Source organism: Brienomyrus brachyistius, chromosome 16 (genome assembly GCF_023856365.1).
Source record: "Brienomyrus brachyistius isolate T26 chromosome 16, BBRACH_0.4, whole genome shotgun sequence".
Taxonomy (NCBI): domain Eukaryota; kingdom Metazoa; phylum Chordata; class Actinopteri; order Osteoglossiformes; family Mormyridae; genus Brienomyrus; species Brienomyrus brachyistius.
This window is the reverse complement of record NC_064548.1, coordinates 10,811,568-10,831,846: the sequence shown is the minus strand read 5'-3', so window position 1 is coordinate 10,831,846 and position 20,279 is coordinate 10,811,568. Positions and strand designations below refer to the sequence as shown.

At 39.4% G+C, this 20,279-nt stretch overlaps 1 protein-coding gene across 15 annotated transcripts in view; it reads left to right on the top strand.

Moving 5' to 3' along the window:
* Window positions 1-827: 827 nt before the first annotated feature.
* LOC125710146 (obscurin-like protein 1) overlaps window positions 828-20,279 on the top strand; it is a 36,579-nt gene continuing 17,127 nt past the window's right edge. For 4 of the 15 annotated variants that reach the window (XM_048979495.1, XM_048979491.1, XM_048979492.1 and 1 more), the window contains exons 1-21: window positions 828-1,192; window positions 2,544-3,659; window positions 8,158-8,427; window positions 8,824-9,084; window positions 9,195-9,500; window positions 9,827-10,093; window positions 10,302-10,577; window positions 10,818-11,093; window positions 11,448-11,723; window positions 12,386-12,676; window positions 12,932-13,207; window positions 13,306-13,380; window positions 13,678-13,956; window positions 14,635-14,901; window positions 15,162-15,437; window positions 15,771-16,055; window positions 16,272-16,547; window positions 17,052-17,327; window positions 17,536-17,811; window positions 18,296-18,571; window positions 19,918-20,190. In XM_048979495.1, coding sequence (XP_048835452.1) covers window positions 2,645-3,659; window positions 8,158-8,427; window positions 8,824-9,084; window positions 9,195-9,500; window positions 9,827-10,093; window positions 10,302-10,577; window positions 10,818-11,093; window positions 11,448-11,723; window positions 12,386-12,676; window positions 12,932-13,207; window positions 13,306-13,380; window positions 13,678-13,956; window positions 14,635-14,901; window positions 15,162-15,437; window positions 15,771-16,055; window positions 16,272-16,547; window positions 17,052-17,327; window positions 17,536-17,811; window positions 18,296-18,571; window positions 19,918-20,190 — 6,073 coding nt within the window. In that variant the 5' untranslated portion in view covers window positions 828-1,192; window positions 2,544-2,644. The remainder of the gene's footprint in view (window positions 1,193-2,543; window positions 3,660-8,157; window positions 8,428-8,823; window positions 9,085-9,194; window positions 9,501-9,826; window positions 10,094-10,301; window positions 10,578-10,817; window positions 11,094-11,447; window positions 11,724-12,385; window positions 12,677-12,931; window positions 13,208-13,305; window positions 13,381-13,677; window positions 13,957-14,634; window positions 14,902-15,161; window positions 15,438-15,770; window positions 16,056-16,271; window positions 16,548-17,051; window positions 17,328-17,535; window positions 17,812-18,295; window positions 18,572-19,917; window positions 20,191-20,279) is intronic. The other 11 variants (XM_048979498.1, XM_048979496.1, XM_048979489.1 and 8 more) reach the window with 10 other exon arrangements.

Here is a 20,279-nt window from a genome sequence, read left to right as displayed (position 1 = left end):
ATAATCATAAAAACTAGTTGAATAGTCCTTAACATATAAAATAGTTTTTGTTTCAATATGAATAGCGACTAGTGATGGATTTCCATCCCTACCCATCCATACCTTATCTCTTCCCTGTGTGTCCTGGAATAGATTCTGTTCTCACCATGACACTACTCTGGGTGTTCTGGAAAAAGACATTTTAAAAATGTATAATCAGGCCATTTTCTACTTCATCAGTGACTGATTATGGTGCCCTGAACTCTCCTAGTTCCGCGTAGGAGTGTCGTAAATAGCTCACTTTGTATCAGGATTCTCAGCAAGGGCCTGGTGTTTTGTTGTGAGTGCCACTCAGAATCTATCTCACATTCCTGAGGATTTACTTGGAATACAGAAATCTGAAAAACAAAAATAACTGATGCTGGATTCTGAGGATTAGAAAGAGACTAATACATTCCATCAGGTTTGAGCAAATATTTACATTCCATTCTCACACGGAAAAAAAAGGCAAAGTGTTGGGACGAAAGCCAAGGAAACAGCATTTCATATGGATCATCTTCCTATCAAAATGGAACATAAGGTACTGCAAGCCTTATAGTGCGGAATTCTGTTTGTCACAACAATGGAACAAAAAAAAAAAATCAAAGAGTGATTAAATTCCTAGGGTCACCATGCCACTCTTCACCTTCAGTTTTATTGCAAGGTTCAAGTAAGCTCAGCACTCTGCTCTGGATCTACCATCCAATCTATGTTTAGCTCTTGCTAGCAAGTGAATGGAGGGGCCTTACTTATCTTCAGTGCTGTCATCGAGGCTGATGGTATTTTTAGGGGACAGCAGCAGCTGCAAAAGCATTTAACAGTCCGCCATGAACAATGACACTTAGGGTATCACACGATTCAGGACCATAGCGATTGCCAGATCCCCACGAGTATGGTTGAAGTAGCAACGGAGCAATATAATAAATCCTAAGATTTTTGACAAGATAAGCACTCGCGCAACGGATCACTGCACCATGATAAGATAAGACTACCTGGGCAAACAGACCAAGTTGTTCTCTCTTCAGAGAAAGGATTACAACTGTAAACAGAAGACAAGCCAACCGCAGAGGAATAATTTGAGAGCCTGACAAAGCAGAAGTCGGCCTGCATTGGCGGGACGGCAGTAGGGAGAGTGGAATGTGCACTCAATATTGTCCCTGAGGACAGAGGAGAGGTAAGTCATGTGAGAGGCCAGGGGTCATTCTAATTAAATTAGAGAACCAGACACAGGGGTTAATTACTTCCGACAACCGGATAAGATGTCACATCATCGTCTTCTCGTTAACTGTTACATGAAAAATGCTACTTGCTGACCATGGGAGAATATTCAGCTGAAATAATTATCTGTTCTCCTACCCGTTCATGCTGTTTTAAATCAGACTCCATGGACTGCATGACAGCATGAGATATAAGCGTTCATTCCAGTTATATCCGATGGACAGACAAATGTCACCAATAAACATTGCTGAAGGCAATTATTGCAACATATGAAACTTAAGCATGAAGAGAGGGACTCAGCAGTTTTGTAGAGTTTTACACATTTCGCTAATGGTCTCAAACTATAACTGTCATAGAGATTTGATTCACAAAGATATTCACTGTGGCATTGCAAGTATCTGAGAAATATAATGTTTATAGCATGAGGGAGTTTTGAGATGGTCATCTGTTGGGGGCTGTTGTACATTGGTAGGACAGGAACTACAAACCATGTGATATGTATAAGCTGGTATAAGGCATGGGCAAGCCTCAAGCTGGTCCCCCGTAACTATGAACTGCAGCTGCTGTAACCAAGCCCAATAATGAACTCGAGATATGAAAAGATAAATCGAGAAGACCAGACTCTTTAATGACATAACAATGCGAACTAGCTAACCCGGCTTCTTCAGCAAGGGTTTATTTAACTTTCTGTCCTCTCTGATCATTACGTGGAACAGCCAGTCTAACCTCATTCTGACCACATATTTCAAACATGGTGTAAATTCTCTGTCAACAGCAGTGTGATGGAAATTTAGCAGAATTTGTTTGCATGTTTCTTTGCATATGAGTTGTCAGACTTATGTTTGTGTGAGCATGTGTTGTTCCAGAGTGTGCTTTGTGATACCTGACACATGCCCTCTCACAGAACTTTATTTAGGCAAACTATTTTAAGCACTTTCTTACTGAAATACAGCACCAGCTGTGTTGGCTATACACTGTGGTTGCGGTTACGACCGGACGAAAGGCCATTCACCCCCTGACTGCAGACTCGAGCTCCCCTGAAAAACAGAGAAGCTATCTTAGAATGTTCTGGGGAGTAAAAGCCCTGTGAAATATGACCCCGCAACTCTGGGGAGAGTCCTCTATTTCTAAATCCATAGCCACTGATAACGCAGCCTGGTCCCTCACACACACGCGCACAAACAGTTCACATCTAACTGAAATGTTAAAGCCAAGCTGCCTACATGCATCATATAGAAACATTATTGCCATAAAATGTGCATCGTCACAACACCTTAAGGTTCTGTTTGTTTTCTTATCTTTTTTAGACGTTTTAAAGCATTAAGGCTTTGGTCCAATAAAGAAGAGGAGGACTCTGTCCCACCTCGGTGACAGGCAGCGATTGCATGCCTGTGACGCGGCGTGAGACATGGATGTATTTGGTGGTGCGCCACGTTTTCTAGCCTACCCTCGCCCCGTAGTCGTGCAAAGTGGTACTGATGCTGCCCTGAAATGCCAGATTGGCGGAGACCCTCGTCCGGCTGTCATCTGGGAGAGGAACAACAAGCAGATTCATCCCGAGGGGCGCTATCGTCTGTTCGAAGATGGAAACGTCTACAATCTCATCATATCCGGAGCAAGTATGGAGGACAGCGGTCAGTACATCTGTAAGGCTAAGAACAGTATTGGGGAGACCTATGCAGCTGCCACTTTGAAGGTGGAGGGTGAGGCGCAGGAGTTGGAGCTACGAGAGGAAAACAAGCCGCGCTTTCTCATCAAGCCCCTTTCGACCAGGGTAGGCCGAGGAGAGGATGCTGTCTTCTCTTGCAAACTTTGGGGTAATCCCCGACCTGAAGTAGTTTGGGAGAAGGATGGAAAAAAGCTCACTGAGATCTTTGAGAGTACGCATTTCAGTGTGGGCTACCAGGATGGAGGCTGGTTTCAGCTTAAGATTTTTAAGACTCGCGCTCCTGATGGGGGAGTATATACGTGCAAGGCTAGAAATGAGTTTGGGGAGGGATTAGCAGGGGCTGTGCTTTTAGTGGATGCAGGCCCTGGACATGAAGAGGAGGGTACCCGGAATGGGTACGCTAACGGTCACTGGAAACCCCATCAGAGCAAACAACGGGGGGGCAGACAGGTGGCTACACGGGTAAAAGAGGACCCCCTTCCTAGTTCGGCGAAAGTGAAAATGTTTGCAGTTACAGAAGGAAAACACGCCAAGTTTCGATGCTTTGTGACGGGAAAACCAAAACCGGAGATAATCTGGCGGAAAGACGGGAGGCTGATCCTGTCTGGGCGCCGTTATCTGTTATATGAAGACCGAGAAGGTTATTTCACGCTCAAAGTGCTCTACTGTAAACAACAGGACAATGGGGTTTATGTCTGTGCAGCATCCAACACGGCAGGACAGACCCTCAGCGCTGTGCATCTCTCCGTGAAAGGTACATGTGGTTTTGTGCAGAATATTATTTTATGTGATGCATTTCCACTCAGAATCTCAGCATAATACCTATTAAAAGTTAACCGTATACAGTTGGCCTTAAGAGCAAGGATCAGTGTGATTGTGTATGCTTTTTATGCTTGAAGTGTCCAATAGTACACCCAAATATTGCTGGGACAGTACAAAGTAATTACGGTAGACGTACTGTAATTGGTTAACTACCCAGTGCGGAACTGCCCTTGTAATTGGTATCTGTGCTGTTACTATCTTATCGGCATTGATGGATAAACTGAAGTGTGGTAAAGATTTTTAGTGAGCCAGCTGCTAGTGCAATATGTCAGTTATTTGGCGCCTGATGTATCAGCGCTCCCCGCTACCTAATCTATCTGAGCATTAATGAAATGTCTTAATTGCCTGAAATGCACCGTGGGACTTCTAAATGTACCTGACCAAGCCAGGCCCATTTACGTGAGGCAGATTCCAGCACGCCTGAAGTCTGCAGACTCACTTTCGTTCCATGTGACCCTGGGACTGCACATGTAACAGACATCCCATGTGGCGTAGGAGGGACTCAGATTTCCCACATGGTCCAGGGAAGAGGCTGAATGCCGGCGAGACACCATTTTATCGTAGCTGGGGGTTTAAATACGACTTAAAATCATCTTACATTCATAAAACAGGTGTCAAGGCAAAGAAGCTACGAATCTTTGAAGGTTTATTTGGCACGGCAGGATATTGCGGCATGAAGAAAATGTGTCTTCTTACAAAGATAACAGTGATTTGTCAGTTAAATATGCACTTTCATGACCACCCTCAAGGGTTCAAATTCTTCATTTACAACCGTCTGGTACTGTTTCACGGTGTCACTTACAGTTTGTGGCCTACCGAAGACGTTTAGACAATTTGATTAACAGTTGTCACTTACCCCACTTACCTTTTGCGGCATCAGCTGATAGTGAATTGCAAGCATACATTATAATATACGACTAAGTTTCAATTTACAATGAGTAATACTAACATTAGAAATTGCATTGTTCAGCACATGTGCATGGAATGACAACATGGCAGTTTATCGGTTGCTTCTGCCATATGTTCCAGGTTGTGGGTTTGATTTTTATCTATTTCTATTTTCCTTCTGTTCATAATATATGGCGCCTTTCCACTGTCACCAAAAACGAGCAGGAATTTAATTTACAATTCCATTGTAAAATATCTGAGCTGGGACCGCGCTGTAACAAACCTCCTTTCACCGTACAGCTCAGGTACGGCTTGGTTCCTATATGCTAGTGTAAAAGCGCCAAGTTAAATGAACTGTGTTTAATTAGTGATGCCACTAATTGAACCACCAAATAATATAACTTTTCTTTTCTCGATTTCTGTTAACATGACTTCCACTTCAAACTCACTAAAATACTTATTTTTCCCACGTGGTTTATCCATTGTTGTTTAAGAAAAACAGAACAAAGCGGGTATTTATACAGATTTACATATGCAAATATGCATAATCACGGGCGGGTCGGGTGGGTGGGAGGGGGTGGCTGTGGGCTCGTTCACGTACGTAAAATTTCGCGCTCATTGGCATTTATAAAGGGAATGTGCGTCGATCTGTGCTTACGCAAAGTTTTATGCATCTGGATTTTTTCTTGCTTTCGCACATTCCTAGTTTTGTCCGTACGCCATGTTTTGGTGTGAATTCTACGCACGTCGTTATACATGAGGCCCCTGGTCCCTTTTTTCAAGTTCCTGGGCTGTATCGACCGGGGACTTTTGGAACTTCTGCTTTCCAGTGTTGATTTCACACCGTATAACAGAACTGGGATCTTTATGATAACAAGCAAGGGAGACGCAAAAAGTTCGTAGGCTAAGCTTCACACATAATTCGAAACTTCACCGCCACCCCAAAACAACGGAGGGTACATAAGTCGCTTTTGTTCGTTACTTGTTAGATATAGGAGGATCAATATCAATATATGACCCGCGACATGTTCATGATTCTTATTAAATCTGCCCGCAGATCAATTTGTGATTTTTTCACAGAATAAATGGTGTAACTTATCCTGCGAATAAGCGAGATGTTTTAACATTTCATCCTAACTAACGAAACGTCCAACCGCCCCTTTCCACGTGCTTCAAGAACCGCCCGTTGATCTATCCTACCTTGCGTTGGAGTTACAGCTAAGTCTTGCGCAATTAATTTTATTTGTGGGTTTCTCAACATTCATATATTTAAATATTTCATTAAATACATTTATCACACTTTACTATCAGTATCAAACTTATTTACTATCAATGTTTTATATGTTGTTTGTGGAATAATTACCTCAGTTCCTTATGCTATGCAATATGTCAATATTGCTTACGTATATTTACAGGGTTGCGAACTCACACATCTGGCGTGGCTCTCACGCTTACCAACGAAAGTTTTCGGCAAATCCTTATCATTCCATTATAAACCTAAAATTAGCCACACCAACAGGGATACTTTGCAAACCCTACAGACTTTTTGCAAGGTAATAAAACTGTTACATACATGTAAATGTGTGAACAGCCTTTCCTTGAATTGAAAATCTCACGCCAGTATATTAGACAAAATGGTATATTAGTTGTAGAATGGATTCTCCTATGCAGTAATACGAAGACGCAACCAAAAAGTGCATTCATTAAATGTGACTGAGTACAAAAATAATTACACCTGCTTACTTTGCTCCGCTAGTTACAGACACAGTTCATTTAACGACCTACCTGTTTAGCGTCTGCCTGGACTAATAACCAGCTCTTCGACAAAGTGGGAGAACTTTGGCCATGGAAATTGCGTTTCTATTCCATTGTTTGTTCTGATCTGTGATGTATTTGGGATGGCAAAGGAAGGTTGTATGTGGTTTAGCATAATTGACCTTTATTTTGATATGCCATATAATTTTTCACTGAACTTGCCATCGACTTTTACTTTATTTCGATACCCTTTGTTTGATGCGTAGGCCTGTATATGCCTAATTTGTATTGTGCGATAAGGAACTTCCAGTACACCATAAAGCACGGGCGTGCGCAAGGTTAAAGTTTTCATGTGTCTTTTACTATTCTTGCGTCTTCGAAAGCAATCTGTGAGTTTTTTACTTGCTTCGTATGCTATTTAATATGTACAAGTGACAATTATTTTCAATGCTAGAAAAGACATCTCCTACGTCTTTTCTGTGTTTTATTACAGTTTCACTCATAGATTTTCATCTGTCACATACGGAGAAATCACGTAACGGGAACAGCACACTTTTAATTACGGTATACAGTTAAAAACTGTATAAATGTACTGGAAATAGGCCTACCACATATTTTTGGTCCAGTCATCGAATGATCACGCCTGCGGTGAAAGCTTGGCTAGTTTAATTAGCATAAAATAGTTTATAATCCTACAGTATAGTGGTTATGTAGTTAAGAATGCTAACAAAGTAGATGACTATAAGGTATGGAAGCACAGGAGTGCCATAAAAAAGAATTAAGGAAATAAATATTTGAGTAAATAAATACAAATAAAAAATAAATGCTTTTCTTTATTGCTTTTCCGTATTGTTTTTCTCGAGGACACGCCCCGTCAGACGGACTGAGTGGCGAAACATGCCGCAGCAGCATAACTGATTTTATATGTGTTTTCTCATTGAAGCTGAACGCAAACGCTGCCTGTCGTTTTGCCACTCAGTGGGTGGAACCAGAGAATATTCCACCTACTGGTACGTCATGTGCATGCCCCCTATTGACAACTCAGCATAGGCAGGAAGATCCGCCCAAAGCCAGCTGATTGACAGCTTGGCCATCTGAGAAAAGTAAAAGAAATATGGAAAGAGGAAAAGCAATAGGGGAAAAGCAAAAGAAATACTGTAAATGTTATAGCAATACGGCAAAAGCCACACGGTTTAAGTATTAGCAATATGGCAAAACATGGTAAAATACTGCAGCAATATGGTAAAAGCAAATCACTAAAGAAAAGCATTTATTTTCTTATTCTTCAATTAATTTCTTATTCTTTAATTTGTATTTATTCCACTTTCTTATTCAATGTTTATTATTCTTTTACAGTTTTATTCTTTTATATAGCACTTATATGACTCCATAATAAGGTGTGTCTGTATTAGTGACAGTTCAATTTATATTTTTTCTTTAGCCTCTAAGTATTTATGTCTATTATTTTTGTATGTGTATCATTAGCATAGTTTGCTAAAAATCACATGGCTGCCCAAAAATGCTGACTACTTTGTTTTAAGCCATGAGGCTGATAATATAGAATATGCTTCTGTCGATTCAACATTCTAATTACAAATCTCAACAAAGAGGTACAAGTGAGCATTTTTATGATGTGCACTGTTGAATGGAGTATGTTTTCTCCTCTTCATCTGTAGTGTAATTATAGTATGGAGAACCACATTGCTTTACAACCTACATTGTTGTTCTCAAGTGTTTTTAAGAGCAACCGCTCTGCTGTGTATTTAATCGCCCCTTTCCTTCTCAAGAGCCCCTTGTACGGTTCAAGCAGCCGCTCACTGATCTTGAGGTATGGGAGCGGGACCTTGCCATCTTGGAGTGCGAGGTCCCTGAGGACACAGTGCCTACGACATGGTACCTAGAGGACCGGCGGCTACAGCCGGGGGCCAAGTACGGGATGGAAGAATGGGGCACGAAACGACGCCTCACTATCCGCGACATCGGAGCAGATGATGACGGCATCTATCTTTGCGAGATGGCAGATGGAGGACGGAGCATTGCTGAAGTATCTGTAAGAGGTAAGTATCTACTGCCAACGGTAGCATTTAGTGAGTCTGTGCCTGTGTTGCACCCACAGTGTGAAAATAAAGACAACCAGACGTCCATACATTGGAAAAATACAAGAAATTCTCTTTGTTCTTTAGGTAATTGAGAATCAGCTAACACAGTTGCAACTTCTCCTGCTACAATTCACATAACTTCTCTCTAGGACCCCTTAGCTGCCCTAGGTGCCTACATACCTAAATGAGTATGTGAAACAACAGCCATTCTGCAAAATAAATCAGCATAACCCTGCATCACAGTAGTACATGGGGTGGGTTCCTTTTAGGTGCTATTGCTTTATTAGTGCTATGTATCTATTCTTTAACTGGAAATTGATGAACGGCTGTTGTCCCTTGTTCTGTCTTCCACAGGAACGATTGTGCGCAAGCTTCCACGAAAAGTGGATGTTCTTGAAGGGGAAAATGCTGCCTTTTGTGTGGAGGTGGAGGAGGAGGAAATGGACATCCACTGGTACAAAGAAGGAGTTGAGCTCAGAGAGACTCATCAGACCATTTTAAAGTCCTTCGGCAAAACTCACATCCTAGTTTTCGTCAACACCTCGCCCCAAGATTCCGGCACGGTGACTTTCATCGTGGGCAGATCGAAGACGTCGTCGCATCTCAGGGTGAAATGTCAGTGTGCAGTGTTCCAGTTAGAGAAGATGCGTTTTACACAGTCATTAGGTGCCACAAAGATCAATAAACCTGTTGATTTGTTAATTTATGTTTACCCCTGTTCTCAGCTGTCAGACACAGCCCGCCCAGTTGTCCGATCAATGTCCAAATTAATTTGGAACGTGCCAATGCTGCCCTCCTTTCCTGGGTCCCAGCACATGACTCCCGCAGAAACCCACCTTCAGGATATGTCCTCGAGAGACAGGAGGTCGGCTCCCAGGAGTGGCTGCAGTGTCTGACCACGGACTCGGCCACTTCAGTGGAAATACTTGGAGACAGCGTGCCCTGTGAGGCGGACTATAGGTTCCGCATCTGTAGTGTCAACAAGTATGGCAAGAGTGGCCACGTGGACTTCCCCAGAGCGGCCCATCTTGGTAAGTAACTCCCTATTTTAAGGTGGGGGGGCATAACAGGCTCCGTGATTCATACAGAGGGGCCAAACTTATTATTAGCCTATGATATGTTTTGAATCGGTGAGTGTCAAGGGAGGGGGCACTTTGGGAACCAATCAACTTTCAGTAAGGGTCATTTTCCCTGTGGCTCTGCTCCTATGTACACCCCTGCTGCCAAGAAATCAGGGAGTTTGTAGATCTCCTGATAATAGACAATGCTATTTATTAAAATGAATTTCAAATGCAACTTGGAGCAGATATAACCATGTGGAAGACAATAGATGCTGTTTTTATCATCTCTCTTTCAGTCCCAGTAGCCAAAATACAAGCACCCTTGCAGGATGCTCTTGTCCCAGAAGGCCAGGATGCTTCTTTCACAATCGACCTCTCAGCCTCCGTTATCGGGACGTGGTTTCTAAATGGTACCCAAATCCAGGATGATGACAGATTTTTAATGCGACGGTCTCGCACACACCATTCCCTGCGCATTCGCGGGGTACAAGAGGCAGACAATGGAGCGGAGATCACCTTTATTGCCTATGGTGTAAGAGATTCTGCTGCACTCTACATTCAAGGTATGCCAAACAAAACACCCATTTGTGGTGGCTGAACTGCAGTAGTGGAAAGAGTCACAGTTTAACATATTATGACGCAACAAAAGCACGGAATACTTATTTTTTTCCTATTTTGAAACCTGCAATGTAAGTTCTATAATGGAAAGTCATTATTATACGCTGTATAATTATACAAATTGCTTGTTTGTTGTATTTTTTGAACTTCTAGCACCACTGGTGAAATTTAAAATCCTCTCAGAGATGGATCGAAATAAATTTATTGAAGTTGGCAACCCAATCGTGCTGTATTGTGAGTTGTCGGATCCTCAGGCACCAGTCCACTGGTACAAAAATGGGATGGAGCTACACACATCTGATACTCTTCACATCCAATCAGAGGGAACTATGAGGAGGATTGTCATCCCCTCAGCTGAGTTCTCCCATTCAGGAGTGTACAGCTGCGATGCCATCGATGATGTCATCAGATTCAATGTGGAAGTAGAAGGTAAGAACTGGCAGGTTGCATAAATTGCAGTGACTTGCTGAGATTTGTTATTGGTCTTTATGCTAGTATATATCTATTTGTGCTAGAATATGTCTGTTTCAGCTACAATGCTTGCTGAAATGTTCCAGTGCAGCAGTGGGTTATTACATATACATATACAGTATTATTATCCTCATTATATCACATTGACTACCAGAAAAAAACATCTTCTTTAAAATGAATCAATTAAAACACCCATAGCTCCACCAGTGAGGTTCTTCTCAATACCTGAAGTAGAGAGGAACAAGTCATTTGAAGCAGGTCAGCCCATTGTGCTACAGTGTGAGCTCTCAGACACCACGGCCCAGGTCTGCTGGTACAAGGATGGAATAGAGCTTCACTCAAAGACTGGAATAGACATCCAATCAGATGGAAGTATGAGAACCTTAATTGTCCAGTCAGCTGATTTTATCCATTCTGGAGTATATACCTGCAAGACAAAGGGTGATGCCATCAAGTTTATTGTGGACATCAAAGGTGATTTTTTCCTGATTTTTCGAAAAAAAATTAACCAAGCACTTTGGTTTATTCTTGCAACTAACAATAATTGCCATCTTGTGTCTGGAGCTGTATTTATGGCTTTGTCTTAACGATAGTCTTCATTAATATGTCTTAAGGATATAGTCTTCATAATTCTGTGCTTTACAAAACTTTTCTTAACCCAACTTGCAATTAGCATTTTAAATCACTCTTAAAATGGCTTGCTATAATAAAATTTTAAACATATCTTATATAATTAATTATACTTCAAATAGCTGTTACTTAACTACCGAATGTCAAAGCTATATTTAGGATGTTTGCCATATTAAAAATAACTTAAAATATCTATAGCTCCACTACTGAGGTTCACTGCACTGTCTGAAACAGAGAAGAACAAGTCCATCGAAGCAGGCTGCCCGATCGTACTACAGTGTGAGCTCTCAGATCCCACTGCTCAGGTGTGCTGGTACAAAGATGGATCAGAACTGCACCCACACAGTGGAACAGACATCCAATCAGAAGGCAGCGTCAGAACTCTGACTGTACAGTCAGCAGAACTTTTGCACTCTGGGTTATACAGTTGCCAAACAAAGGATGATTCCGTGCAGTTTCATGTGGACATCAAAGGTGATTGTACCATTTTTGTTTTTCCTTCTCTCAAAATTAACCCAGCATTTTCACGATGTGACTAACATTGTCAGTCTTTGATGTTGTGTGTTAATTATACATACTTAACAAGGAAACTATATTAATAGAAAGTACATCAAACCTTCAACCCTTTAAAGCATAAATAAAATATTTTATTATTGTATTTATTCAGTCATGAATCCTTGGTTATAGCTTTTCCTGGTACATTCTCAGCTGTGTTATAAGGTGAGAGATGGAATGATACCTTTTCTATATCTATATACTGCAGTGTGGGCTTTCAGATGATACTGTGAACTTGCAAAGTAGAATGATAGAATAGGATCGTTCTCAAGCACTGGACTTTCATAGCGACAGCTTGAGCAATTGCATGGTAGTTAAGATGATATCTGGTTTCTTCCGAGTACTAGTGACCGATTTTGGATGCTATTAACAATATTGTGGTCTACTTTGATTTAGCCATAATTGTTATTAGAATAGTTTGTTGATAATTGTTGGTGGAATACTTTGTTCTGTTTGTGATGCTTTGTTTTTTTCTGAAGTTTCCTGAAGTATTTACTCTGAATACCACAGATTAGTCAAAAACTGGATCTGTCACACAAAAAAATACATAACACTGATGCGCATTTCATGATTCTATTAAGAATCACCACCAGTAGCTCTACCACTGAGGTTCTCAGCTGTTCCTGAAGTAAAGAAACCGAAGTCCGTTGAACCAGGCTGCCCCATTGTACTGCAGCACGAGCTCTCACACCCCAATGCCCAGGTCTGCGGGTACGAGGACGGAAAAGAGCTCCACCCACGAGCTGGTATAGACAACCAAACAAATGGCATCACGAGGACAGTAGTTGTCCAGACATCCGAGTTCTCCAATTCTGGAACAAACAATTGTGAGACAAAGGATGATGCCATTCAGTTTAACCTAGATTTACAAGGTGATTTACCATTATTTGGTTTTACTTTGTTTTACAATTAACTTGATGTGTGTCCAATTGCAATTAACAATGCTAGTCTACTCTGCTCGCTTGATTTTTTTTTTATCACTCTTTTTTGCAAATTCAGAACTGGTTTGCAGCTATAATGCTGGCATTAAAAACGACTACTTCCTAATACACTGTCTTTTAAATACATAAATACATATTAAATTTGGGGTATATTTAGGATAACTAAATCAATCCGCTCGTTCGTAGCCCCACCAGTGAGGTTCTCATCTGTTCCTGAAGCAGAGAAAAACAAGTCAATTGAAGCAGGCCAGCCCATTGTACTACAGTGTGAGCGCTCAGACCCCACTGCCCAGGTCTGCTGGTACACGGATGGGACACAACCATTACCAAAAGCTGATCTTGACATACAATCAGAAGGCACCACAAGGACACTGTCAGTCCAGTCAGCTGAGTTATCTCACACTGGGATGTACAGCTGTAAGACTACTGATGATGACCTCCACTTTAATGTGGAAGTTGCAGGTGATTTTTGGTTTCACTTAGTTCTCCTAATTAGACTTATTTTAACCTTTCTGGTCACGCCTGGTAAACTTGTTTTCTTTCTGGCTTTGTCTAATTAGAAAAGTTGCCTCACTCTGGGGAGTGCAGTTGTGAGATATCTGATGACGCTGTCCAGAGCACCGTGGATAACAAAGGTGATTTATGGCTGTTTCCGTATCAGTGTATCTAAAATTAATCCCTTGCATTTCTATTGGTCCGACTAATGGCTGTCTCCTCTGGCTCTGGAGGCAGTTCTTGTGAATGTATTAAATACACTCCTGGCTAATATAGCTGCTAAGTTTCTCTCTAGAAGTTTGTTATATAGTATACAGAAATATTTAAGTGCAGTTTGATAAAATATGAGATCAGTTATATTGAATTGCTCAAATAACAAACAAGAATGACTACAGTATTTAATTTGTCATGATTCTGTTATGAATCATTGCCTGTAGCTCCACCAGTGACGTTTTCAACTATTCCTGAAGCTGAGGGGCAATTGAAGTCAATTGAAGCAGGCAACCCAATAGTACTACATTGTGAGCTCTCAAACCCCACTGCCCAGGTCTGCTGGTACAAGGATGGAAAGCAGCTCCACCCACAAGCAGGGCTAGAGATCCAATCAGTAGGTTCTGTAAGGAGATTGATTATCGAATCAGCAAGCTTCTTTCACTCTGGGGTGTACAGCTGTGATACTGCTGACGATGTCATAACTTTCAAGGTGGATGTTGAAGGTGAATTTGTTCTCTATCTTTTTCTCATATAATAAGTTTTAAATAAGTATTTCATACTGCTCTTAATAATTAAGACTTGGAAAATTCCTATTTGCTGATGACATTGTTCAAGAATTTGCAACTCGGAATATGCGTTTCCTCTGAATTCAGCAGACAGCATGTAAGTGTATAGGTATTTCTCATCTAACACCTGCTGTTAGATGCTACTCAACCAACTACCTATGGAATGGAACATAGACAAACACAAGGAAGATTTTATGTGCTCCATGTACCTCTTCATTCTAATGTACTGTCGGCAATAAGTTTCTAATTTTCCATAGACCTCGTGAAGAGTTTCAGTTATTTGAATGAATGAATGAATGAATCATCTGTAGATGATTCAAAACTATTGTGTGATTTTGTTTCTAAATCAATAAAGCTGAATTAAGGTTATCTTTTTAGACCAACAGTTACTGTGGTCGATCCTCTTAAATGTCTTAAATTCCCAATGGATTTTCTTTGCTCTTTCCATGGAACTCTTTATAACAGCAACATAATTGAAATTACATTCCTTAATGTTTTTACTCTTTGAAATACAGTATGCACGGATAACAAATGCGTTTCATTTGAAACAGCCTTCTTTGAATATAACAATAGCTTACTGAGAGCCTTTCTCTCTATACATGAAAATACCCATAGCATCTTCAGAGAGATTCCCAGCAGTTCCTGAAGTAGAGAAGAGCAAGCCCATTGAAACAGACAGCCCAATAATGTGGCAATGCCAGCCCTCAGCTCCACGTAGGCAAACACAAAAGGATGAAACAAAGTGCAGCCCACGACCCGAATTGGACATTCAGTCTGAAGACAGCATGAGAAGATTGGCTGCCCAGTCAGAACTCTGCCACTCACAGGAATACAGTTGTGAAGTGGATGATGATCTCTTAACACTTAAGGTGGATGTTAAAGGTGATTTAAATAATCAACACCATGAAGAGAATATATCACTTTTGTGTAATGTATATTACACTATCCTTGCTTCTGTTATCATTAAGCAACTTTTTGGGTGTGGGCATTTGTAATATTTAGCAATACTAACCAATTCTTGATTTGTGGCATTATGCAATCATATCTGAGAATTTGATAATTCTTGAAAATTAAGCAGGTCTATTTTGATGATTCACATTTAGTAATATGATTTTTTTTCTCATGACTTAAAACACTTCTAGCTCCATCAACCAAGTTCAAAGTGGTTCCTGAACTAGAGAGGTGTTCATCGGTCAACGTCGGCTGTCCCATTGTGTTGCACTGTGAGGTCTCAGACCCGACTGCCCAGGTATCCTGGTACAAGAATGTCACTGAGCTCCTCTCAAAGCCTGGCCAAGATATCAAATCAGAAGGCATCACAAGACAGCTCATCATTCAGTCTGCAGAGCTTTCTCACACAGGATTGTACAGCTGCGAGACAGTGGATGATGCTGTCCAGTTTAATGTGAACGTCAAAGGTGACCTGCAGCTACTGCAGTTATATTCATAAACTAACATGCAGTTTTTTTTAGAAAAAAGCAGTACTCTAACACTTCTGTCTTGACATTAAACAATTAATGCAATAAAGGCCAGGATTAATTCAAAATACTAAACAACTAAAATGCTTTGTGAGACTTGACATGGATTTTAATACTATATAGTGACCATACTAAACTTAAATATACAAAATCACAAGTAATGAGTATCTAATGTCTGTGTATCTAGGTAGCTATACATAATATACATATAAATCCATAACATTTAAATTCTTTTTTCTCATAATCATTTCACCTTTCTTTGACACACTGAAGAGTCCATAGTGCCAACATTGAGATTTTCAGCGATTCCAGAATTAGAGAAGAACAAGTCCATTGAAGCAGGCCAGCCCATTGACCTACAGTGTGAGCTCTCAGACTCAAGTGCCCAGGTCTGCTGGTACAAGGATGGGATAGAGCTTCAGCCAAAGACTGAAATAGACATCCAATCAGATGACAATATGAGAAGACTGGTTATCCAGTCAGCTGATTTTATCCATTCTGGGGTATACAGCTGCAAGACAGAGGGTGATGCTGTCGAGTTTAATGTGGACGTCAAAGGTGATTTAAGATTCTTTTTATTGTGGTTGTGTGTTTTCATATATATCCAAACGCAATTACCTTGTCTATGTCTGCAGCTTGACTTTTGAAGGATATAATCTTTGTTTTCGTACAGCTTATAACTGTTTTTTTTTTTCAAAATGCTTTATTCATCATGGTTATCACATATAATAATTGTCATAATTTCTATATTAAAATGACTAAAAATATCTATAGCTCCCCCAGTGAGATTCAAAGATCTTTCTGAAGCTGAGAAGATCAAGTCCATTGAAGCAGGCTGCCCCATTGTACTACATTGTGAGATTTCAGACCCTACTGCACAGGTCTGGTGGTACAAGGATGGAATAGAACTCCACCCACAAGTTGGAATAGACATCCAATCAGACGGGAACATCAAGAAACTGACTGTCCAATCAGCAGAAATATCTCACACAGGACTGTACATCTGTGCAGCTGTGGAGGATGACATTACATTTAAAGTGGTTGTTCAAGGTGATTCAAAATTTAAAGTGACAAACTTTACAATTGCAATTTATTTAATTGCTTTTTTTTAACCACAGGAAAAGTTTAAAGTTGCAGATAATTTTAAGATGTACTTTGTAAGTAGTGTGAATATGATTTAAAATGCATATACTATCATTGAAAAAAAACATGATCTATAAATAAAATTTAGCCTTAATTTAGTTAATGTTCATTTATCAATAATCCAAAAAAATTCCAAGCAAAAGAAAATACATTTTAAATTCAAATTTCACAGTAAACCTAGCGTATTGTGGATTTAAAAAGGATGAAAATGAATGTTCAGTATATTATGTATACATATTTCAGGTGAGGTCAATATGAGTTTAAGATTTGTCTGATAATATAATTTATTAAATGTCAATAGCATCAATACAGTGATAAGGCAGTGACAAGTTTTTGCTAATTACTTTTATATTTATTATTTTAAAGTAAGAAAAATGGACGTAATTTCTAAATACGTATTAAACTTCTCAGCCCCACCAGTGAAGTTCTCAGATGTTCCTGAAGCTCAAAGGCACAAGTATGTTAAGCCAGGCTGCCCTGTAATACTGCAGTGTGAGGTCTCAGACCCCAGTGCCCAAGTCCAGTGGTACAAGGATGGAATAGAGCTCCACCCAAAGACTGGAATGAACTTCCAGTTAGAAGAAAACACCAGGAAATTGACAATCGATTCAGCGGAAACATCACACTCAGGAGTTTACAAATGTGTGGCTCTGGATGATGTTATTACATTTAAAGTTGATGTTCAAGGTGATTTAAAACTTAATACATGAAATTGTCCAGTAATATAATTAATGATCAATCATTTATCAGGGAAATATGTAATATTATTTAATGCATTTATTCACAAATATGCTTCATTTTCTTATTGAATACAAGTTGGCCCATTTAGGAACGCATATCCAGAAATTAATATAAGTGGATATTAAATTTTTCTTATACGTATTTAAATCCTCAGCTCCACCTGTGAAGTTCTCAGATGTTCCAGAAGCTCAAAGGCACAAGTGTGTTAAGCAGGGCTGCCCCATAATACTTCAGTGTGAAATCTCAGATTCCACTGCCAAGGTCTGGTGGTACAAGGACGGAATGCAGCTCCACCCAAAACTTGGTATAGACATCCAATCAAATGGAAATATCAGGAAACTGACCGTCCAATCAGCAGAAATATCACACTCAGGAGTGTACAGCTGTGGAGCTGTTGATGATGCAATTGCATTTAAAGTGGATGTTCAAGGTGATTTAAAACTTAGACCAGCAAACCTGAGCATTAATCAGTAAGAATTAAACATTTGGGAAATAACTAATGCTACACTTACCCGCAACTATGTATTTTAAATGTTTTAAATTGAATAAAATGTTATTTAACAGCATATCTAATTATGCAAAATTAATGTAATGTTAGTTAAGGTGGCAAAATGATCTAACTAAAAATAGCCTTGAGGTAGATCATGGTAGTATCAAGATAAATGCAATCTCACGCATAAAAATGTAGTTTAAATATTTAATTATGCCAAAAAATGATCTGGTTTTAAAATTATATATAACCAACACATGTTTAAAGATTATAATCAGTTTAGGCGATGTGAATGTTAATTTTACATTTTCTGTCCAATTTAAAGGCATCAATGCAATCGCATTTTTTCATATTATTTTAAATCAGCATTTTACTTTATTATTAAGTAACAAAATGGATTTCTTATACGTATTAAATTCCACAGCTCCACCTGTGAAGTTCTCAGATGTTCCTGAAGCTCAAAGACACAAGAGTGTTAAGCCAGGCTGTCCCATAATACTGCAGTGTGAGGTCTCAGACCCCAGTGCCCAGGTCTGCTGGTCCAAGGATGGAATAGAGCTCCACCCAAAGACTGGAATAAACATCCAATCAGAAGGCACCATGAGGACACTGATTATCCAGTCAGCAGACATCTGTCACTCTGGAGTATACAGCTGTAATACAATGGATGATATCATCCAATTTTATGTGGACATCAAAGGTGATTCTCAAGCTATTTCTGTGCTTTATTCCTTAACTGCTGTGGTATATAGAAGCAACTAACTATCGTAGCAGATTTTGCTAACTTTGTTGGCTTCATAGGTAGCCTTAGAAAAATCGTTGTTTTTGGTGGCAATAACATTCTACTAAACATATTTCCCAAGAAGCAATATTATATTAGTTTCAGGAAATTAATGAATGTGTGACGAGTATCTTAATGTGGTCCTGGTTAACACGCAGCTTTCGGTACAACTATATTTAAATGAAAAAATTCATTTAAAAAAAAAAAGAAAATACTGGTAAAAATATATATATTTAAAACAGCATAGTAGATTTAAAAAGACATGATGAAGTTAACTAAGTATAATTAATCAGAATGTTGGCCAGGGAAAAAAGGAAATATATTTCTGATGAAATTCACAAAACAAAACCTCTTGTGTTGTTTAATTGTTTACTTTACAGTCTCTGTAAAAATTCTTTGATTGATATATAATAATGCGATTCCTGAACTACGCAGAATGACAGTGAAACATAAATATAGATGTTTATGAAACCTATACTTTGGGGAGTACATTCCTGTAATTACCCCAGAGACAGACACATTATTCAATTGAAAGGAACGGAGCTTTCCTAACATAGTTAGTAGCCAGTCTTTGTGCTGTTTGTTCATGTTTATGTGATGACCTGTATCTGTGACTTTATTTAGCCATAGAAATTTTCAGCTCTTCAGTCTTACAGTTTGGCTTCCCTGAACCTGTCTTTGTGTTTGTTGTGTGTCCATGTTGTTAATGTCTTTATTCAATTTCCTCTTTATTTTCTTAAATCCTTCACTTAAGAAACCCAGCAAAAAACTTTGTGCACAAATCAAGAAATTTTTTTGTGGTGGATTTTTACTACTGCTGCCTTTAGATTGGATCCCTTAATAAGTCTTATGGCAGGGATTTATTGTAATTGAAAAGCTAGTATTTAGTTTACTTTCTTCACCCACAAAGTATTTCCTGTGCAACTAAAGGAAATGATGATACATGTATCTTTCAACTGGCTTCATTTCTTACTATGAGATCATCAAAAAACATTTTCTGATGTGTAGTGGAACTCTTTGGAGGAGAATTTGATTATTTCTGTGGAATTACATTTCAAGTATCTGTCATAAATATGCAACCAATTATTTACCCTTACAGAGTCTTACAGCATGGTTATTAATTTCTTTACTAAACATGCTCAGATTAGTTGCTAAATAAATGGGTTAATTTTATCTATTTTATTCAGTTAAAAGCACAGTTTAGATTATACATTGATTGATTACAATGCATTTTTATATATTTTTATATAAAATAATTATCCTAGCTTCAACAGCAATTTTCTCACCGATTCCTGAATCTGAGAAGAGCAAGTCAATTGAAGCTGGCTATCCCACTGAAGCACAGTGTGAGCTCTCAGATCCGAATTCTCAGGTCTGGAAGACAGATGGAACAGAACTCCACCCGCAAACTGGAATAAATGGCCAAATAGAAGACATACCACAGACAATGCCAGTCCCATTAGCTGAAATAGCCAAAGCTGGACTGAACAGCTGCAAGACAACAGATAATATTTTGAAGTTTACTGTGGACAATGAAGGTGATTCTTCCAGCAGTATTTCTAAATTAAAATTAGCCTTACTCATTGTCATGGGCCCAGAGGTATAAAGTAATCTGATTTCCCAAACT